The 19,990-nt window shown below is 37.7% G+C and overlaps 3 protein-coding genes across 4 annotated transcripts in view; 2 read left to right on the top strand and 1 right to left on the bottom strand.

The window, feature by feature from the left end:
* Window positions 1-2,034, top strand: part of LOC123507705 (protein RRNAD1-like) — a 16,822-nt gene extending 14,788 nt beyond the window's left edge. The window contains 3 exon segments of the mRNA XM_045260847.1: window positions 1,189-1,288; window positions 1,520-1,610; window positions 1,775-2,034. Coding sequence (XP_045116782.1) covers window positions 1,189-1,288; window positions 1,520-1,610; window positions 1,775-1,866 — 283 coding nt within the window. The 3' untranslated portion in view covers window positions 1,867-2,034.
* A 5,728-nt stretch (window positions 2,035-7,762) lies between these two features.
* Window positions 7,763-19,707, top strand: LOC123507902 (TBC1 domain family member 13-like). 2 transcript variants are annotated; one of them, XM_045261208.1, is made up of 10 exons: window positions 7,763-7,841; window positions 7,924-7,997; window positions 8,763-8,888; window positions 9,488-9,638; window positions 10,219-10,375; window positions 10,708-10,912; window positions 11,194-11,395; window positions 11,789-11,911; window positions 14,076-14,133; window positions 14,812-19,707. In XM_045261208.1, the coding sequence occupies exons 1-10, from the start codon at window positions 7,807-7,809 to the stop codon at window positions 14,914-14,916; spliced, it is 1,236 nt and encodes a 411-aa protein (XP_045117143.1). In that variant the 5' UTR covers window positions 7,763-7,806; the 3' UTR covers window positions 14,917-19,707. The 2 variants fall into 2 exon arrangements, with proteins under 2 accessions (XP_045117143.1, XP_045117144.1); XM_045261209.1 differs by lacking the exon at window positions 14,076-14,133.
* The window catches only part of LOC123507905 (LIM/homeobox protein Awh-like), a 60,483-nt gene continuing 57,659 nt past the window's right edge, over window positions 17,167-19,990 (bottom strand). Inside the window, exon 8 of the mRNA XM_045261211.1 lies at window positions 17,167-17,299. The gene's annotated coding sequence lies outside the window, so the exon portion shown is untranslated. The remainder of the gene's footprint in view (window positions 17,300-19,990) is intronic.

Genomic DNA, 19,990 nt, shown 5'->3' with positions numbered 1-19,990 from the left:
CCACAGTGCTATATGTGTTATGTGAGGAGTTTACCGAGTGATATTACGCCTAATCCAGTCATCATATCAAAGGTGTTTTACAGAATCGGACGAGTGTGGGGTACTCGTCTAACCCCTCCACCACCACCACCCTGAAGAACCCCCAGACCACTCCTTCTCTACCCGAGTATCACATGACCCTCTTTCCCGATTCCCTCTTCACCCTCTATTCACACCATCAGCCTTCCACCTTTGATTTTTTTTCCCCTATTGTAATTACATACGTATAGGTATAATAGTTACATACGTCAGTATGTACATACATACATATCCATTTAATAATATTATTCGCTGGTATATGTGGACATGAAAACCAGAGTGGGTCAAACGACCGTGAAAGCAATAGCTAATTCCGCTGTTAATGGCCGTATAGCTGGATAATAAGCAACGTATCTAACGACAAAATAATATTATATATAAACTGGACCACTTTTTATGATCAGACAGTACGCAATAAGAGTATCAAGTTTTCCTAACAGTAGAAGGTCCAGGTCACAGGTAATTCCAGCACATCATGTTCACATGGTTGACCATAACGACTGCAAACATGGCTCTTCTATATACTACACGTAAACGTGCTGTTGTACAGTAATTATCAACGTGAACCACTTCTTGCCTTCATGAAATTGTACCATACTCGTTAATAATCATATCTATACATACACACTTACAGAACATTATAATGTATAAATACAGTGGTGGGAGAAGTAGGGAGGGACACAGGAGTGAGGGAGGCGAGGAGCTAGGGAGAGGAGAGGAGGGATAAAGAGGGCGAGAACTTCCGAGACGGGGGAGACGTAGTAGTGGTTAGGAATGGTTTGGGTGGGTGTGTGGGGGAGCCACACTTTCATTCGAATGCGTCAACATGACTCGTTGGCTTTGTGTTATTTTTCACGAGTAAACTCCTCACATAACACATATAGCACTGTGGTATGTTAACCATAAATTACGAACGGATGTTCAAGATAGTGTGTTGAAATATCATACTCATCCAACGATTCGTTTAGGAGATATCTGCAAAAAATACCATTTGTCCACCTCTGAAATGTATAGTAGGCCATGAAATGTGTGACATAATGACTGTCTTGTGATGTTCAGTTCTTGAGAATGCAGTAATAACCAACTAGATGCCTTCATTCCGTCTTGCAGCTATGCTAAGCAGGCAGTGTCTCGGCTGCAGGACGTGGTGCTACCCGAGGCGGACCTGACAAGTGAAGAAACCTTGTATAACCTCACCAGATGGCAACAGGTCAAAAAAATTCTCTTCCTACACCATTGCACAATTTAAACATTTAATTTTAGTAGCTGATTTGTTAGATAACTTGAACTATTACCTCACACACACACAGTAATACATATTCAGATAACAAATTGAACGGGAACCTCATTCATATTAAGCTATTGTCAAACTGATTTCTGAACTTTAGAAGAATTTGAGCTCATGATGGTTCTGTTTCTAGGGGTTTGTTTGACTTTGCAGGTGGTGGTATACTACTCACTACGGTTGCTGCTGGCACCAGTAGTGGAGGCCGTGGTGCTGCTGGACCGACTGCTGTATCTTCATGATAATGGTGTGTGTGTGTGTGTGTGTGTGTGTGTGTGTGTGTGTGTGTGTGTGTGTGTGTAGTCAAGCATGAGACAGTCAATCACAAAATTCATCATCCATTGTGAGAAATAGACACTGCAAAATGATTCCATACCCTGTCTTATTTACTAACATAAATTTTACTTTCAGGTTTTGAGGGCATTCTCTTTCCTGCCTTTGATCCACAACTGTCACCGAGGAATCATGTTCTTGTCAGTGTCAAACCAACTAATAAATTATGACAATTAAGTAATGGTTTTCAAATGATCATCAAAATTCCATTCCCAGCATAATGAGTGGGAGTGAGTGCAGACCTGTTGGTGTCTTCCATACTACTGAGCCTTGAGCCACATGCTGTCAACCATTCTTGCCACTCAAAACACATGAGATAAATATATCGAGGAATCTCCCGAGTTTTCTATTTTGCCAATATTCAGAAGTTAGAGCAGACAAACACCATTCTCTCCAGTCACAAAATGAACTTGCCATCTTCTGTATCCAGGCATCACTCTTTGGAAACTAGTACCATGTGACCTGTCCAGGATATCCCCGGCACCAGAAACCTGATGGAGAGAAGAGTGAAAAGTGGTGATGATAGTGTTATTATATCAAGGAGTCTGGCTGAGAGTACAAAAATGGGACAAAATACTAGTTCTCCTAAACTACAGTGGCACAGCTGTATCTGCTATATTTAGCAAAAATCCAAATGAGGTACTCACCAAACACTGTAACCTAGCCAGGAGACCTAGACTGGCCCCTCCTAGTTAGTAACCAAACCCTAATCTAACCTAAACTTACCTAATTTTAACCTATAGACAAAATGCACCAAAGCATTGGTAATTCTGCTCACCAATAACACAGCAATGCTCACCACAGCTGCATCCTCCTAACAAGAGAGTTGCTGTGTTGTGCCCCTTTAAGGAAATCACAAAAATGTCTGGTATTTGGTATTACTCACAATTTTGGATGGCAAAATCGACCCGTGATGCACACAGAAGTCAAGCAAGTCTCTTACATTTCCACAGTCAAAACACATCCATGGTGAAAGCAGCTTGGCACTTCTTGTGAGCTCTTCACTTTTTATTGCTTGATAGGTCCTCCTTCCCTTCACTGCTGTGTTCTGGTTCTTCCATTATCTGCAAAAGGAAAGTAATGAAGTACAACACAGGGAACATGTCAATACACCTAAGATATTCCGTTTCCTCCACACTCACATCAGGAACTCTTTCTTTGAACTTACTATCGTCTCTTTTTCTCTCTCTTCTCTTCTTGATAAAGGCCCAACACCATGAGGACTTCACCATCCTTCTCTTCTAATCTCCTATTCCAGTTATCTTCTCCAATAATTATTGCTATGGAACCTATCAAACTGTCTCTCTGTTCTTCATATCTGACACACTCAAGAAATGTTCTACAGTCTCACTCTCCCCTCTACAGCTGTCACATCCCTGGTCCAACTCATCCCTGTTCCTGTCTTTCACCTCCAGTGTCCCTGTTTGTCATCTTCACTAACAGCTTGCTATCTCATTGCAGTCTCCCACCTACCAATGGAGTTCCTCAGGTCTCTCCTTCCATTTATAGCTACTAGTTCATTGTAGACTTTGTTTCCATCCTTGCCTGCCATCTAACTAAACCAGCTACTATTTTCATTTCTTTTTTTAGGGAGTCTATTTCATGTTTTATTTTTGGATATGCATCGTAAATATTTTATATCATTCATTAACGATAAGTACACTGTATTTCATTGTTCAAATACATACAGGTTGTCAGAACTCTGTGCTTCCCAATACGTGTATGAGAAATCACTTAAAGCCTAGGTACCTTTTCTCTGAAACTAAAGAATGAGGTAACACACACACACACATACACACACAATGCAATATACAAGTAGATAAATACACACACACACACACACACACAGGTGAGGAGGGTGAAGGGCAGCAGCAGGCAGCCCTATGAATGTTTGTCTCTAGCTGTGGCATAGAGATGAGCCTCGAGACAGTGGGGCATTGGGCACAGCCTACTTCTAGACATTGGTAAAAGCATCAGGCACTAGCCACACACACACACACACACACACACACACACACACACACACACACACACACACACACACACACACACGGTGTGGTAGCAGTTGTAGCCAAAATTCGGTATATGAGCTCTGACCTCTTTCCGTAGGGTAAAGACTAGCTGAGTGCCAAACAGTCAACCAAGGTGAATTTACACACACACACACACACACACACACACACACACACACACACACACACACACACACACACACACACACACTGTCAAGAAGAGCTGGGCAGGAACCGTGGGAACTGGTTCTGCTTTAACAGTTCCACATGAATACAGATGGTAGATATGCACGAGTTATTCATAAGAATGTTATCATTGATATTCTTTAGGAATCCTTATAAATGCCAGTATCTACAGATGAACGAAGTAGAGTACATATAATTCAATAATTGCATGAATGATAATATAAAAAGTTCATTCATACTGGTCATTGGCCAGTAGCAGGCACCAATTTAGTGTTGTTATATCACCATCATTTCTTTGTGCTCTGATTGGTAGATTTCCTATGACATCAAAACATAGGGTATATATATTGGTACACACCCAAACCACTTAAAGCACTCAAAACACCACGCAACACCTTAAAATGTCCCCAAATACACCTAAAACTCATTAGAAACACCCAATATACACTATACTCACCCCAAACCACTTACAACACTCAAAACTAACCCAAAACACACTCATTAAAACCAAGCAACACCTCAAAAAGCCCCAAAACACACACAACACTCTAAAACCACCACTAGGCTATATGCCAAAATCACACCCCACACACACATCCAAACCATTTAAAACACTCAAAACCAACATAAACCACACTCAAAACACCATGCAACACCTCAAAATACACTAAGACACACCTAAAACTCACTAAAAACACCCAATATAAACCAAAATCACCCACACACACCCAAACCAATTACAACACTCAATATCAATGTAATCCCTGAAAATGCCACCAAACACACCTAAATCTCACTAGAAACACCCAATATACCCAAATCATCCCCACACGCATCCGGAAGACTCCTAACACACACTCACACAGCTTAAAACACTCAAAATCAACCCAAAAGCACATTCAAAACATCACAAAACCCCACAAAATGCTCCCAAAACACACTAAAAACATGCAAATACTGAAACACATCTCAAAACACCACAAAACCCCACAAAATGCTCCCAAAACACACATCTCAATCCATATACTCAAGGTACGTAAAATATACCTAAAAGGCCTAAAACACACTGAAAACACATAAAATGCACCAAAAATATACTCATAACACTCTGCAACACTACTGAACATACTTGAAACACCCCAAATATATCCCAAAAACCAACAGCATACATTATAAAGGACGTTAAGCTTAAAAGGGAGACTAACCTAAATATTACACCTTGGCTCCTTCTCCTATTCCGCTGCTATTTCTTATTTCTTCTTCATCCTCCTCCATTGTTTTCCCTTCGTCTTCCTTCTATTGCTTCCATGTACACGCCTGAGCCTGGAAACACATCAAAACACTAGATGTTAAACAAAATATTGAGGAAATGGTGGGTGACTTTAAGTATTGTGGCTTGGCTGCTGCTCCTTTTCCTCCTTCTTTTCTCCTTTCTTCCTCCTTATCCTCCTTTATTTCTCCTTTCTTCCTCCTTCTGCTACCAATATCTACATACCTTAACCTAGAAACACACGAAAACACGTAGAAATCACTAGATATTAGGCAAAATATTGACGAACTGGGGTGTTGGAAAAGAGGCGCCAGCCTAGGGCTATGATGATTCACCACCTGGGCTGTGGTCATCAGAGAGAACGGGAACGGGGGTGACTCGGCTAAATCGCGTAAATAATTTGATTTAAAAATGACTTTTAGAAAGAACGAACCCACGGCCGAATGCATGACATTTTATGACGTGATAAATATTAAAACTAATTTTCAAAATAATAGAATATCTCCAGCTCAACTTGTTTAAAAAAAAAAAGTCAATTAATTACGTTAAAAGTATAAAACATTTTCAACAATAACTTTTCTAAAACATCCTGGAAAGTGAAACCATTTTCACTTGGCGAGTATTTCACCACATTTCACGGAGTCTGAGCTATCTTCTGAAGCATTCTACAGCGAGTTAGACCGAGAAGTAGAAACGTGAGCAAATAAAACAAAGAAAAATAAGACTTTTGATCAACAGCACTAAACACCAGTAAACGCTACATATTTACCCAATACAGGCGCGAAAAAGCTTCAAACACAACGAAACATTAATAGAAACCATAAAAACACAATAGAAGCGTAATTTTTTCGTTAGGAAATAATTAAAAAAAAAAGTATTATACCTGGTACGCTGCCGGGGGGAGAATGATGGATGGGGGACCGCGGGAGGCGGCATCCCGGAGGCAACATCGGTGGCGGACCTCTATTATGATGTCTTTATCGTCTCACCAAGCCAAAATTAAGCTCTATAGGAAACTTTTGGCTATGGGATATGAAATAGTAGACTGGTGGCTGCATTCTGACATGTTTGGCTTTCGGTAAGTGAAGGAAGCAAATATCAGCTCTTAATACTGACGCCTTGCTACTATAATGATCGTTATATACCTATCACCTTTTAATATTTGCGTACTGTTTTCACTCTCATATGAAAAGAAAACCTAAAAATAAGTGAATGGCCTCATAAATACCTTTAATTGATGAAGATAAGGCAATGTGGAGGGTTGTGGCGAAGGCTAGAACTGCTTGTCTTGCTGCTGGTGCTTGGTGCTACTTGAAACTGTCGGTAATATAGAAACACTTCACTTCACCTCACCTCACCATCAAGCAATGCGCTGGGGATTCAGACTCAGAGAGAGAGATGTGGGGACTAAAATATAAATGGTTGACAGGTCGTAAGTCTTTGAGAAATGTATAAATGAGGAAGTGTCGGGATATCGAAGCAAACGCGCAGAATGGGTTTGAGAAAGAAAGTGTAGCATAATTACACATTGCAAATTATGACTAATGATATTCACCTACCATGATTCTCGATTTAACAAATGTCGCTTTAAGTAAGAATAAGGCTGTTTCATCAAATAGTTCTAGAACCATCTTACGTGCAAATTATCTTAGTAACAGTTGACACTCTTCCTTGAGTTAACTGGAGTATATTTTATATGAATTATTTTACTTATCGACAAGTTAATCCAAGGATCAGAAAAGATAGGATGAGTGGACAGAAAAGATAGAAGGATGTGTGGAAGAAATGTACTGTACACTACGTTCCTCTCTGAAAAGTAAGGTTTCAAAACACCTTTTTTCTTAATTTTCGATGATTCTCTTAATTGACATCTATTTTGTGGCTTGCACCTCATGGGATTTTTTTTCTTTTATTGATGTTTTGTTGCCCTTAGCTGGTGCCCCTCCTACATAAAAAAAAAAAAGGACTGGTTACAGTTTACAAGTGGGATTTGATCTTCCCTCTCGCACTTCATGAATTTGCGCTTATCTAGAAAAGAGATTATACTTGTGATCAAGAAATGTTAGACACGAATAAAGTGTAAATATTGAATTGCTGTCCTCTTATATACTCAAAATTACTTACTATATGAAGGAATAGTTCAAAATATTAACGTACACTGCAATGGTAGAACGAAGTCAAGTTTCGAAACGACTAAGATAAATTCAACAAAATTATCTCACTTAAACTTTCACAATCACGACAGGAAGAGCCTACAAATATGGCGCACATTGGGCGTCAACACACACGGACAGGATACTTCTAGATATACTTATATCATACAAACCAGCGTTGTTTTCACACATTGTACTACCATAAACACCATGATGACACAACAATGCAATACCACACCATAGAATTTCACACACTTACAAAACCGGAGAGGTCGCTTAAAATGAACTGGGAAAGGGAGGAGACAGGAGAATACAAGTTATTAAGTATATGAAAAATGGAAATAGAAGAAAACTAAGCATAAAGAAACACTAAAAATAGGAATACACACACCAAGCAATATCTGAACCATTATAACACGTCTCTAGTGTAACAAGGTGGCGACTTAGCGACATCAAGCAACACAAGGCCATCACATCTCCACCGCATCTATGGGTCACAGAATCATGGCTGCATACAAAGCGAGGTAAACAAAGCCCTTGGCACTTAGAATTTACTAGTATTTCACGCTACAGGGACTTGAATAGTAACTGTCATTTAATTTCTAGGCTGTTGGAGTTCGACGCGTTACTGAAGGAGGAGGCGATAGACGTGAGGCGCCTGCGGGACCTGTGCTTCAGCGGTGAGGGAGGCGGTGGTTTCTGAGGGGGCGTATTGTTAGGGGCGTGTTGGACATCCTACACTACCTTGTTTGGCCTCTGTGGGTCTTTGTGGCTGCTGTCAGTATGGAACGCGACTGTTTTGTGCATTTTCCATTTTTATAACTTATTGATACGGGATATGGATGTGGTTTTATTATTATTATTATTGTGACAGTGCTCAATATGGAATGACACTGCATTCTGTATGTTTGTTTATTTCTGCTGTTAATACTGATTGGGGTGATTTTATCCTTTTTGACACATCTGGTGGTGTTGGCAAGGAATTACAATATGGATAAGGCTACAGATTTGGAGTTTAGGAAAGGGACATGAGTTGGATCAGGATCAGAAAGGCAGTGATTAGTGATTCTGTTTGATAATATCCTGAGAGTTGGGCTGATAACTATAAAATGGGAGACAAGTCCAGTCTAGAATGTGAGGAGAGAATTAATATCAGTATCTTTTCACTGCAACAAGATAAAAAATTCAGCACAGTACTCATAAAAGCCACATTATTTGAGTACTACCTGAATTAATTGACTAATGAATACATATGCTATTGAATATAAGTGACAACTAAATTTATTTATTTCAACTTTCAACTTTTTAACTTTAACAAGATCTGATTAAATCTAGTATCCATAAAAAGCCATATTATTTGAGTACTACATTAATGAATACAGTAATATAAGTGACAGCTAATTTTCCTTTCCTTCCATCTCTGTCTTTCCTCACACCCTGACCAGGAGTGCCAGATGAAGGAGGCCGGCGAGCATTGTGCTGGAAGCTGCTGCTGCACTACCTGCCCCTTGACAGGTCACAGTGGAACGACACACTCAACAAGAAGAGGGCACAGTACAACCACTTTGTCGGTCAGTGACTGGTGGTTGGTGTGGCTGTGTGGTCTGTGGTATGTTGTGGTGTGACAGCCCAAGGTGAAGTTTATAAAGACCAGTAATTAATTGATGTTAAGAATTAATTATATTTCTTGGTGTAAATTTTATCCTTTGGACTGCCACGTGATACACTTTTCCCTAATTACCAATTACTTAGACATCTTTACTTTGTTCCTCAGTCACATTAAGTCTTTGAACTCTGAAGACACTTAACGTGCATTCTTTTTTCATTGCTAATTTTCTTGTAGATGTTTATTTTAGGCATTTTTTTCTGTTGGTGCTAATTGTTGTGCTGCAGTGACAGAATCAAAGGTCAGGTTGTGATCAAGTATATTTAGATTTAATTTAATTTTGTTTAATGCATTTTAATTATTTTCTTTTTCAATGCAATGCTTTGGCTTTCAGATAATCAGTAGCTACTTGTTTTGTTTCTTTAACAAAGGATGACTGTTAAGGATTATTATGCACAACAAAGGCATCACAGAATTAACTGGCCCATGCTTTCCCTCCAAGTCCAATCCTGACAATAGACCAATAAAGTCACATTAAAGTGTAGCATTGTACGGCTGCCACAGAGGAGATGGTGGTTGAACCGGCCAGACTGAGCAAGAATGGCAGTGGCAACAACCATGTGGAGGATCACCCACTCAACCCCAACCCTGAGTCACAATGGGGATCCTTCTTCAAAGACAATGAGGTCCTCGCACAGATTGATAAGGATGTCAGGTTGGTGTCTTGTATCAAGGGCATGATGTTACACATAAGAAGTAACACTAGGCAAGAGTGACATTGTATACACGTCTCCCCCAGCTTACAATTGGAGTACGTGCAAACCATTCATATATTGAACTTACCTTGTTACTGGTGTCTTGTCTCCTCCAAGGTTAGTCATGAGGTCAAGAGACATTACCAGCTAGTCCCTTACTTTCTCCAGTAAGAGCTTGTATCATTGCAGTTTATCACCTGTGAGACATAAACAGCACAAAGTGAATTCAGTGAGAGTGGAGGAAGGATTAGACAAGCAAGGCATAGGTGGCACTAACATTTCTTATGAAGCTGATCTTAAAAGAACCTGAGAAAGACAATAAGTAAAGTAGAGAGCATTAAATCACATGTATATAAAACCCTTTGTCTTGGCAATAAATTTAGTTGAATTTTCTTACATTGCAATTTCCTTTAGAGTGGCATTGTTAAGACAATAAATCTATATTCTGTTTTATTTATTTATTTTTTTTATTTTTTTATTTATTTATTTATTTAAAAAAAATTTTTGCTAATAATCAAATCACTCACCCTCCTTCCACAGACGATTGTGTCCTGACATCATGTTCTTCCAGCGAGGGACACAATTTCCCTGTGAGGTGATTGTGAACGACCCGGAGGTGGAGAGACTGCACCGGCGGGTGACTCACTCCTCCCTCACCGCCACAGCCGTCACCAGGAAGGGCCTCGGCATCACCAAGGTGTTAATGCTGCGGAGGGAGGGAGAGAGATGGATGCAGGAGAAGAATGGAACTTGTTATATAGGCAGAATTAATGTTTTGAAATATGAAATCAGGTCATATTGCTGTAATGGTCAAAAGAATATCAGGTTTCCTTGTCTACATTTATTTCCAAGACACCATAATGTCCCTTCACAAAACTTCTTCACTATTTCTTCATCACGAACTATCAACACCATTTTGTCAGATTGCTTATGATAATCCTTTGATGAATTTGCCCTGAATGTATTCCAACCCTTTACTCAAAGAATGCTTACCAGTCACCTGCAGCACTCACTGGTTTGTCTTCACAGCTAGAGGCATCAAACAGGAGAAGTGCCCAGACTGAGGACTACCACCCTCTGCCGCCGGGCTCAGAAGCCCACTGGGAAGTGGTGGAGAGAATCCTCTTCATCTATGCCAAGCTCAACCCCGGCCAGTCCTATGTGCAGGGCATGAATGAGATCATCGGTCCTATCTACTACACGTTTGCCAATGATCCAAACATGGCTTTCAGAGGTAGGGACTTGTGGAAAGTTTGACATTAGAGGATACATTAGTATTGTATTCAATGTGGTATCTTACACACTGGAAATAATTATTGTGAGTGAATAATAAAATGTTGCTTACTATCCATATGAGGGATATCTACTTGAAAGAATAAATGCAGTGGTCAAAGAGAAGGTGACTGATGTGAATAATTGTCTGATGCACAGTTTTTTCTTAGAAGTATCAGCTCATCTCAAAGTAAGTGAAAATAATGAAATGTGTCATCTGATATGTTCATAATTTTGGCACAGAAAATGCTGAGGCAGACTGCTTCTGGTGCTTCATATCCCTGATGGGGGAGATCCGTGACTTTTTCATTCGCACGTTGGATGACAGCGCGAGTGGTATTGGCGCCATGATGGAGCGCCTCATGTCCAACCTGCGGCACCATGACCACCAGCTGTGGAACAGACTCAGGACACAGGAGCTCCGACCTCAATTCTTCAGTTTCAGGTGGTGTTATGCATTAGGAAATAAATTTCTTTATAGTCTTTTTAGTGAAACTTTGACTTTTGACATTTGTCTTCATTTACAACATTGAATTAGTGAAACATTGCCAGGATGAATATGCTGCATCCTTTTCTTCATCTCATTATCCAGTTTTAATAAGTGTGCACTATGCTGGAGTAGGGATGGGCTTGTTTACCAGGTTAAAAAGTGTTGATGTCATTGCTTGAATTATTCCCATTAACACAAGGTTTGCTTTTGTAAATCTACATTACAAGTAACTTGGGTTAATGGAAGATGTTAAAATACTAACACTGACAAAATATTCCTTCTTTATGAATGGAATTATAGTACTACACATGCTTATGAACGTTATTAGTAATGATTGTTGTCCTGCAGATGGCTCACTCTGCTGCTGTCCCAGGAATTTGACCTGCCTGACGTGATACGGGTGTGGGACTCTCTGTTTGCTGATGCAGATCGCTTCAGTTACCTGATCCAAGTCTGCACAGCAATGATGGTGTATGTTAGCCAAGTAGTTCATTGTTCTTATCATTTCCTCTCACACAGTGTGTGAGGCAAAACTCTTAGCACTGATTAGATGATGAATTGCAAGACGAAGCATCACTACTGGTGAAAGAACCTTCTAGTTAGAAGCAGACATGAGCATGATTATACTTATTAATAAAAAAGAAAATCAATCCATGGCTTTGATTATGTAATCATAATCAAATCATAAAAAAACAAAATGTGTGTAATCATAATTAATTCATGATCAAAATTTACTCTGTGGTAAAAATCATAATCAAATCATGGAATTTTTTTTTTTTTATAGTAATCATTGATTAAAATGTGATTGTTGTGATTATTTATTTGTAATTTCCATGAAACACATTACTTTCAAGTCAAAGTATGTTGTGGAAGCATTGGCACTGTCTCATGTTTTTACTTGTATGCTCTTCTACCATGATATAAGGGAAAGTGGGTAAAGTGGACCAGTGGCACAAAGTGGACCACTGGATTTCCCACCAAAACCAATGATATGAAATTTCAAACAGCAGCTGCAATATCTTTTGGTAACTAACAACAAAAATCACTCATGAGCTTTGATACTGAAAAAAACAACAACTTTATTTTAACTGAAGGATTAAGTTGAGCTTTTGTAATATGTACTTGAAATTTAGATACCTTTGTAATTATATTAAGTTTTGTTGTGATAATTTCTAAAGAACAATGGTAATATTGCTCATATAAGCAAGGCTGGTGTGAGAAATGAGAATGCCTAGCCACAGGCCTACATAATATTACTTAAACATGTTGTTTGAGTATCAGTTGTGGAACTGGCTATAACTGTGTGTGTGTTTGCCTAGTTGTTTACCTAGCTGGGAGTTAACAGGAAAAGAGCCACACTAGGCTCGTGCTCTTTTACCTCCCAATCCGTTTTACCAAAATTTTGCTAAATTTATGTATGGTCTTTGCATACTCCGTTTCATCATAAAGTTTGTTTCACACTATTATACATCTATGAGGAAAGCTGTATTTCTTTATGTCTCTTCTGCAATTGCTCATTTTCAGTTTCCTTCCATGTCCTCTGGTGCTCCTCATATCAAATCTGATGAGATCATCTCTATCCAGCTTGTCTATCCCTTCCAGTATTCTATATAGTGTTATCACCTCTCTCCCTTCCTTCCTCCAGTGTAGTTAATCCCAGTTTTTCCAACCTTTCTTCATAACCATGTTCACTTAAATGTGTAGGGATTTTTGTTGTAGCTTTCTGGATTCTTTCTAGCTTCCTGATGTCTTTTTTAAGATTTGGTGACCACACTAATATAAAACTTTTTATAATAAGGCACTCCAAACACAGACATATCATTGCTGTTATCAACTTTATCATATCTTCATTGATGTATGTAAATACTGCTCTTTTCTCCTAGCACTCTTTCCAAATTCCATCAGTAGTTGGTATGTGATTTAAATATTACTGTGCTCAAATATGTAAAAGTTTAACTAATAGATAAAATTTTGCTATCTATTTTTTAGGCATTGTACCGTACTTAGTCATTGCTTTTTATGAATAATCACAGCCAAATGTGATTATAATCATAATCTAATTATAATCATGCACAAAAAGAAAAAAGTAATCATAATAAAAACCAGCAGAACTCAAGTAATCATAATCAAATCATAATCATAAAAATGAAAAAACAAGTAATCATAATTTAATCACAATAAAAAAAGTACAGGAAAGTCTTGATTTACATGATAGATGCGTTCCAAGAGGCATCGCATATTTCAAAATTCGCATAAAACAAACTTGTAATTCTCATAAGAAGCAATAGATAATAGGGGGGATGCGGGATGTGGTCCAAATCTTGTATAAGTAAACCGATAGCGCAAATTTAATTAATTATAATATTTTTTTGGTCGCGTATTAACAAAAACGTGTAAATTAAACACATGTAAATCAAGAGTGATCTGTATTTTAGACTATAATCAAAATGAAATCCTAATAATTTTTCATAATCATGCCCATGTCTAGTTAGAACACATGAAATGATATCAAATAGTGCACATTTCAGTGACTGATTGATTTATACAAAGCATTGCTTCAGTAGACAGCTGAGGATTTAGTCATTGTCTTCTTTGAACTTTCAACGAAAATTTTATTAAAAGTGCTTTTCTTCAGATTGCAAAGAGATGTAATGCTGCAGAATGATTTTGGCTCCAATATGAAAATTCTGCAGGTAAGTTGTATCCCTCTACTGAAAGCCAGGTGCCACAACCAGTCATAATTTAAGCACACTTTTTATATTCTCAACTACTTCTTTCCTCCTATACATTTATGACTTATCTTTATGCCTGCTTCTTTTGTTGCTTTGTATAGTATTATTACCTTACCTCTAAGATCCCTATTTACTACTGAGATTCCCCTGGGAATGAAACTAGTTAAGTTTAATGTATGAACCATCACTTAAGCTTTATCTCCTATTCACACTTTTATTCTGTGTAAGAAAGGACTGGTCTAGGGCAAGGTTCTTTGAAATACAGGTTCATAGCTAAAACAGGGTTGCTAGCTGTTATTCTGTGTATCACACAAAAATAAGTAGTGTGTTTGAATAAGTTTCCACATCAGAGTTATGAAGGTAGTACTATAGAATAGACATACTTGAAGGAAGTTTTAAAAATCAAACTGCATCATGATAAAAAAAACTGAAGAACACTAGTCTAAGGCAACAAAAAACAAAAATACTGAAGACCAAGTCCCTTATGAAAAGTCTAAAAGGTCAAGAAATTGAATGATAAGTGTCTTGAATAGGAAGAAGGAAATACAGAAGCAAGTAGAGCTTACCAGAAGGAATGAATGAGAATACTGGTTAACTCTTGTATTAGAGATTTGGTACATTTTGTTTGTCTCCCCGCAGCACTACCCTCCGGTGGACGTCCAGGCACTGCTCAGCAAAGCCACCGAGCTGAAGGAAGGACAAGAACCTCTGAGTGATCCTTCTCCTCCAGAGGACTCAAGTTGACCGATGGAGGAAGACTGTGAGGGCAACAGGTAGTATTACTGGTACCACAGACTACTAAGGAATGGCGCGTGATTTTGTTTGTTATATTGTTATTGTCGTGTATTCAGAGACTTGTTATTCCTGGGCTGGTGGGTTCAGGGTGAGGGGTTTGTTTGATTACCAGTGAGTTGGTGGCTGACATGGATGGGAACATGGAAGCTGGCAGTGTTCTGTGGTGGTTCACTCCTTGCAATGTAATTTAGTCTATCATTGTTACTAATTTATTTTGATGTATTTCTTTAATGACAATTTGAAGGAACATCAAATTACTAGCAAGATGTCACAATGACTACAAATAAAATCATAATATTTTATATGTTATTAAAGAAAATATCTGCACAAAATTAATAACTTGAATAAGTTTTTAATTTTGAATACTAATTTTTGGTTCTTTTTTTGCTGTGATCAGTAAGAAACTAATACATTTGAGTGATTTTTTTTTATAAGGGTAGGTATCTTTCCTTCCCATGGGCTGTGATCATTGCTTCCTCCCTCTCCCTGTATCTCAAGATCCTCTTGTTTTCTCATCTCTCTTAGCTTTGACATGCCCTCTTGTCCCTCTCAATGCCCAACAAACATTACCAGCCAAGATTGTTATGATGGTCCCGAGGGAATCTTGTTTAAATTTATTTTGTTATGCTCCTCACTGCTTTTATTCTTGCAAACTGCCCCATTACCTGGCTGCCCTTCATGCATCCTGACATTCACAATCCAAGCACAAACTTTTAAACCTTATCATTGTTAATGTTTGTGCCATTATCATCATTATTATAATTGCCGTATCAACTGATGACATTGGCAGTGTCTAAGCACACCCGTGATGAGAAAACCCCTTGTAGAAAGCGGCTACCAAGACTTGTTGCTATTTTGGGTGGGTTAGTGAGTTTATTTGTCATCATTTTCCTTGTCTACTTATCACTGGTGTACCACTATTTGTGGTGTGTGTGTCACAATCATACATAATTAGAGTTACTTGTAATTCTACAAACTATGCTAGTGTTGTGATTTTTGTACAATTTTCTATAAACTCATCAAAATGCAGTATCAGAGGTTTGTGACCCAGTTTTTCAGGTTTCAGGATTAAGAAAAGTTAGCCACATCAAGGGTTAGTTGCTTCCAAATTAGGAGTATGTGATATAATTAATTATTAATGTACATACACAGTCAAATTTTACACTTCCTATATCCAGAGCTATATGTTTACTTTCTCCTTGACTTTGAGATGGATATCATCATGAAAAACTTGGCTGACACAAGGTTACTGTACAACACACTTGGCTCTCTAAGGCAATGTTTTAGTTGTTACAAGTCCATGATGATTCATTTTCTAGACAATAAATGGTTAGGTACCTAATGATGTCTAGACAACATTCAAGCAACTTATATGAGCTGTTTTCTGAGTCTGTTCATGACCATGAACATCACAGCAGTGGATGGAATAAGGAGATGACTATTTGTGGTCTTGATGGGATTCTTTTTTTATGTCTAGCATAATGAAGGATTATATTAATAGGTAAAGAAAATTAAATACCACAAAACCAAAGAAATGGGCCAACCTTTTTGAAGCAAGTTTTGTCTTTTACAACCTTAGAGAGTTTTGGAATCTAATATATTTGAATACATTTAAGTAACACTGTGTGTTGTACAATGTAATCTCAACATTTAAATTTTCCAAGCCAGTGACACAAAGAATACTTGAATGTTCATTATTTTAAACACTGAATTTGACTGTGTATGTAAGTTTGTGATCGGTCTTCAGGTACGAACTAGCAATAAATCTATTGATTTTGTACATGAGAAAATGTTTCCTGTAGTTATTTTTAAGCATTTATATTTGTAGACAGATAAATCTATAATTTTTGTTACAAAATGTTTCTGAAATTTAATGAATATATAAATAATAGCTATTACATCATGCACACTCAGCATGCTGATAGCTTTTTCCAGTCTTTCATGTATTCTCACTCATTTTGCCTCTATGTATCAGTCAAGGCAGTATGGGGCCATGATTCGGGTGACTCATTGCTACACATTAGTCTCACAACGAGGGAATATAACTTTGTAAGAGTGACTTAAGCAACTTTCAGGTTATTAAATCAAAGAGTTTTCAAGATCAAGTAAGCCTTAACCAGCACACATAATAAATCTTGCTCAAGTGTGAGGGTGAAGTAATGAACATTTCTGCATCAAAAACTATTGCATACATACCTTGGATCCTCTATACACTGTGAACTCCTGAAACATCTTGTGGCTGCAGGTCTTCAGTACTGTCTGTGTCACAAAGACTGCAGTCTCTAATTCTTTCTTGGTCAGTATTTCTTCTTGACACAGCTACAAATACTTCCTGTGATTAAAAGAAATCTTGTGTGAATAGTGCAGGAAGATTTCTTACAAATTAACATAAGTATTGTACACAGCAGTATGTAATACAGAAAAAAAGTTGTACAAGTCATCAGCTAGATCAATAACACATGATAAAATACAAACCGGGTAACTTTCTGCTGCTCAAGTTATTAAGGGAGAACCAAATTTGACCAGTTTTCATTTCAGGAATGTATACTTATGTGCTAACTAATCAATGCAGTTAGGAAATCTATTTCATATATTTGTTCATCTCTATATCTTTATATCTGGCTGAGAATCCCATGCAGGGTGGCCTAGACAAACACATCTACTTTACCTACTTGTATTTAATCCTCATTCATAATAAATCATGTCTTTACAGAAACTGTGAGGGAGTTCACAGCAGAAAAAAAAGTAGGCTGGATTATAGGAGTTAAACAGCTCCAGCAGTTACGATATTACACAACCCTTAGAACTGTCATTCCTTCAAGGCACACATTCCTTTAACACAAGTGGTGAAACCCTTGTAAAAGGGAAGACTCCTTCCTCTTGCTGAAATATTTAGTTAATAGTGATGTTACATTGTTACAAATTGTGACAGATAATTTACTTTTTATAATTTCTTGTGATTTTTCATCGGAAGGCAAGTAAATGTCTTTCAACAAGGACTTTTTCAGTACTGTGTGAAAGGAATGCAGTATCATGATGCAAGGAAGACAATGTAATGAAGGAAATATTTTGTGTAATAATATGTACAATACTTAACCATAGCCCTCTTCACTCATTCCCACCTTATAAAGATAGAAAAAAAGAAAAAAAAATGGCCATTGATTGCGGTCAGTATTTGCCAGCCAGTGGGATCCACATTATAAGCAATACTTGTGTACCTGTGACTAAGGACCACATCAGGTGCTGCAGGTATTAGGTCCACATATTATAGCTCTCAAAGATCTGCTGAAGCCAGTGCTGTGTGCTTCACTATTACATTGCCAGCACAAACTGTATGGTCTCTCTTGAGTACCTACATACACACACACACACACACACACACAAAAAAAAAAAAAAAAAAAGTAAATTTTTGTCATACAGACCATGCAAGATGTTCCTGCTAAGAGCTTTGACAAATGCTCATTTATCTTAGGTCTGAAGTGATTTATTACTCAAATATTCAGAGACAGTGCATTCATAGCATCATATGTTTTTTTTTTATTTCACTATGTTGTGATCTGTATTCATGATTCCTATTTTTGTGATGTGTATTTATGCTTTTCTTGGTGAGAGTGAGCCAGAAACTGGCAAGTGTTGTGTGGAGTTACTGAATGTTAAACGTTCTACATATTATGGATCTAATTATGTACAAAATAGTTCACAAATAACTTTAATGTATGGGATGGATGGTTTTCTGGGACACCAACACTTTGCCACTCTGTCTGGCACACTCTCACTACAGTTGGGGTGAAATATTGACCCCTCATCTGATGCTTTGTTTACTGAGTTGTATTACATACATGTATTAGTAGAGGCTCAGTTTCAAAGGCTTTGACCAACCTCCCTTTTTTTTCCCATGTTGAGAAAGCACTAGGATCTTGTAATTAAATGTACAAGAAATGAAGCAAAGTTCTTGTGAGAACAGAGTATGCTTTGAGAGACCAATTTTAAGTCCAATTTATATAACATACTGCAAACTGTATATTTTTTTAAGATGGTGTAACTAGAACTGTTGTTTTAAAATAATTAACCTTTAATACTGAAGTTTTATATGATGTCCTCGGACATAACACTAAGTCATACTTAAAGTGTAGTACAGTACAGTAATTTTTTTCCATTATGTACATAAAAGGAAGGTACAGTATGCTGAAACTCCTGTATGTCAACTAGGATGTTCTACTAGCTGGAATAATACCTTGTAATGTCATGAAATGTTTGTCACAGCATTAACTTGTTTTAAATACAGTGTGTGTTATGAATTCTAAGTGAGTAGTGCAAATCTACTACAAGAGTAGAGAAATAGATTAATGTTACCATGAACACCTTGTGTCATAATGTGTATAAATGCTCATGTCATGTTCTCATGTGTAAAAGGAACACAGGAGTACTTAGCATTGTTGACTAATGCTGCAATCAACATGTGCTCAGAGCCTATGGATGTTGCATGTGTGCTTATATTTAGGGCTGTGATAACCATACCTAGAGCATATCAACACAAGCGATGCACACTTCAGAGTTCAATTTGAAAGAAAAGTACGTATTCTTGTTTATTTTTCATGACCTTCCAAATATCATAAATGACTGATAAAGGTTGGCTGCTCTTTTCTCTTGTTCTTCTTGATTCATATGTAAATTATACAATGTACATAGCTTGACTTGGCTTATGTATAGTAATTCATACCATAAAGGGAGAGAGCATTATGTAGTGTTTATGATTTACATCCTCCTGTCAAACTTCTATCACCATGTAAGACTGGATAATGAGAGAGAGAAAGAGAGAGAAATTCCACATATATGTACTCTTCATTTACCAGTCTGTATCTCCTTTGCCTCATTTCTATCCAGTGACTTTCTTCAGAGAGGTGGCTGCCTAGAATAATCTTAGTCTTTCCCTGCAAAAGGTGGCAGGATGTGAAATACGAAATGAATAGTGGAATGCAAATCCTTCATTAAACATAATAGGAATATCCAGCCACGTCTTCAG

The sequence above is a fragment of the Portunus trituberculatus genome, chromosome 23, assembly GCF_017591435.1.
Source record: "Portunus trituberculatus isolate SZX2019 chromosome 23, ASM1759143v1, whole genome shotgun sequence".
NCBI lineage: Eukaryota > Metazoa > Arthropoda > Malacostraca > Decapoda > Portunidae > Portunus > Portunus trituberculatus.
This window is presented reverse-complemented; position numbering and strand designations above follow the sequence as displayed.

Bases quoted from the DNA above. Each gene is read 5' to 3' on its own strand.
- LOC123507902 (XM_045261208.1), top strand. From the start codon at position 7,807: ATGGGTCACAGAATCATGGCTGCATACAAAGCGAG. The intron at 7,998-8,762 runs GTGAGGGAGGCG...CACCCTGACCAG, and splicing joins GCGGGACCTGTGCTTCAGCG to GAGTGCCAGATGAAGGAGGC. The intron at 11,396-11,788 runs GTGGTGTTATGC...GTTGTCCTGCAG, and splicing joins CCTCAATTCTTCAGTTTCAG to ATGGCTCACTCTGCTGCTGT.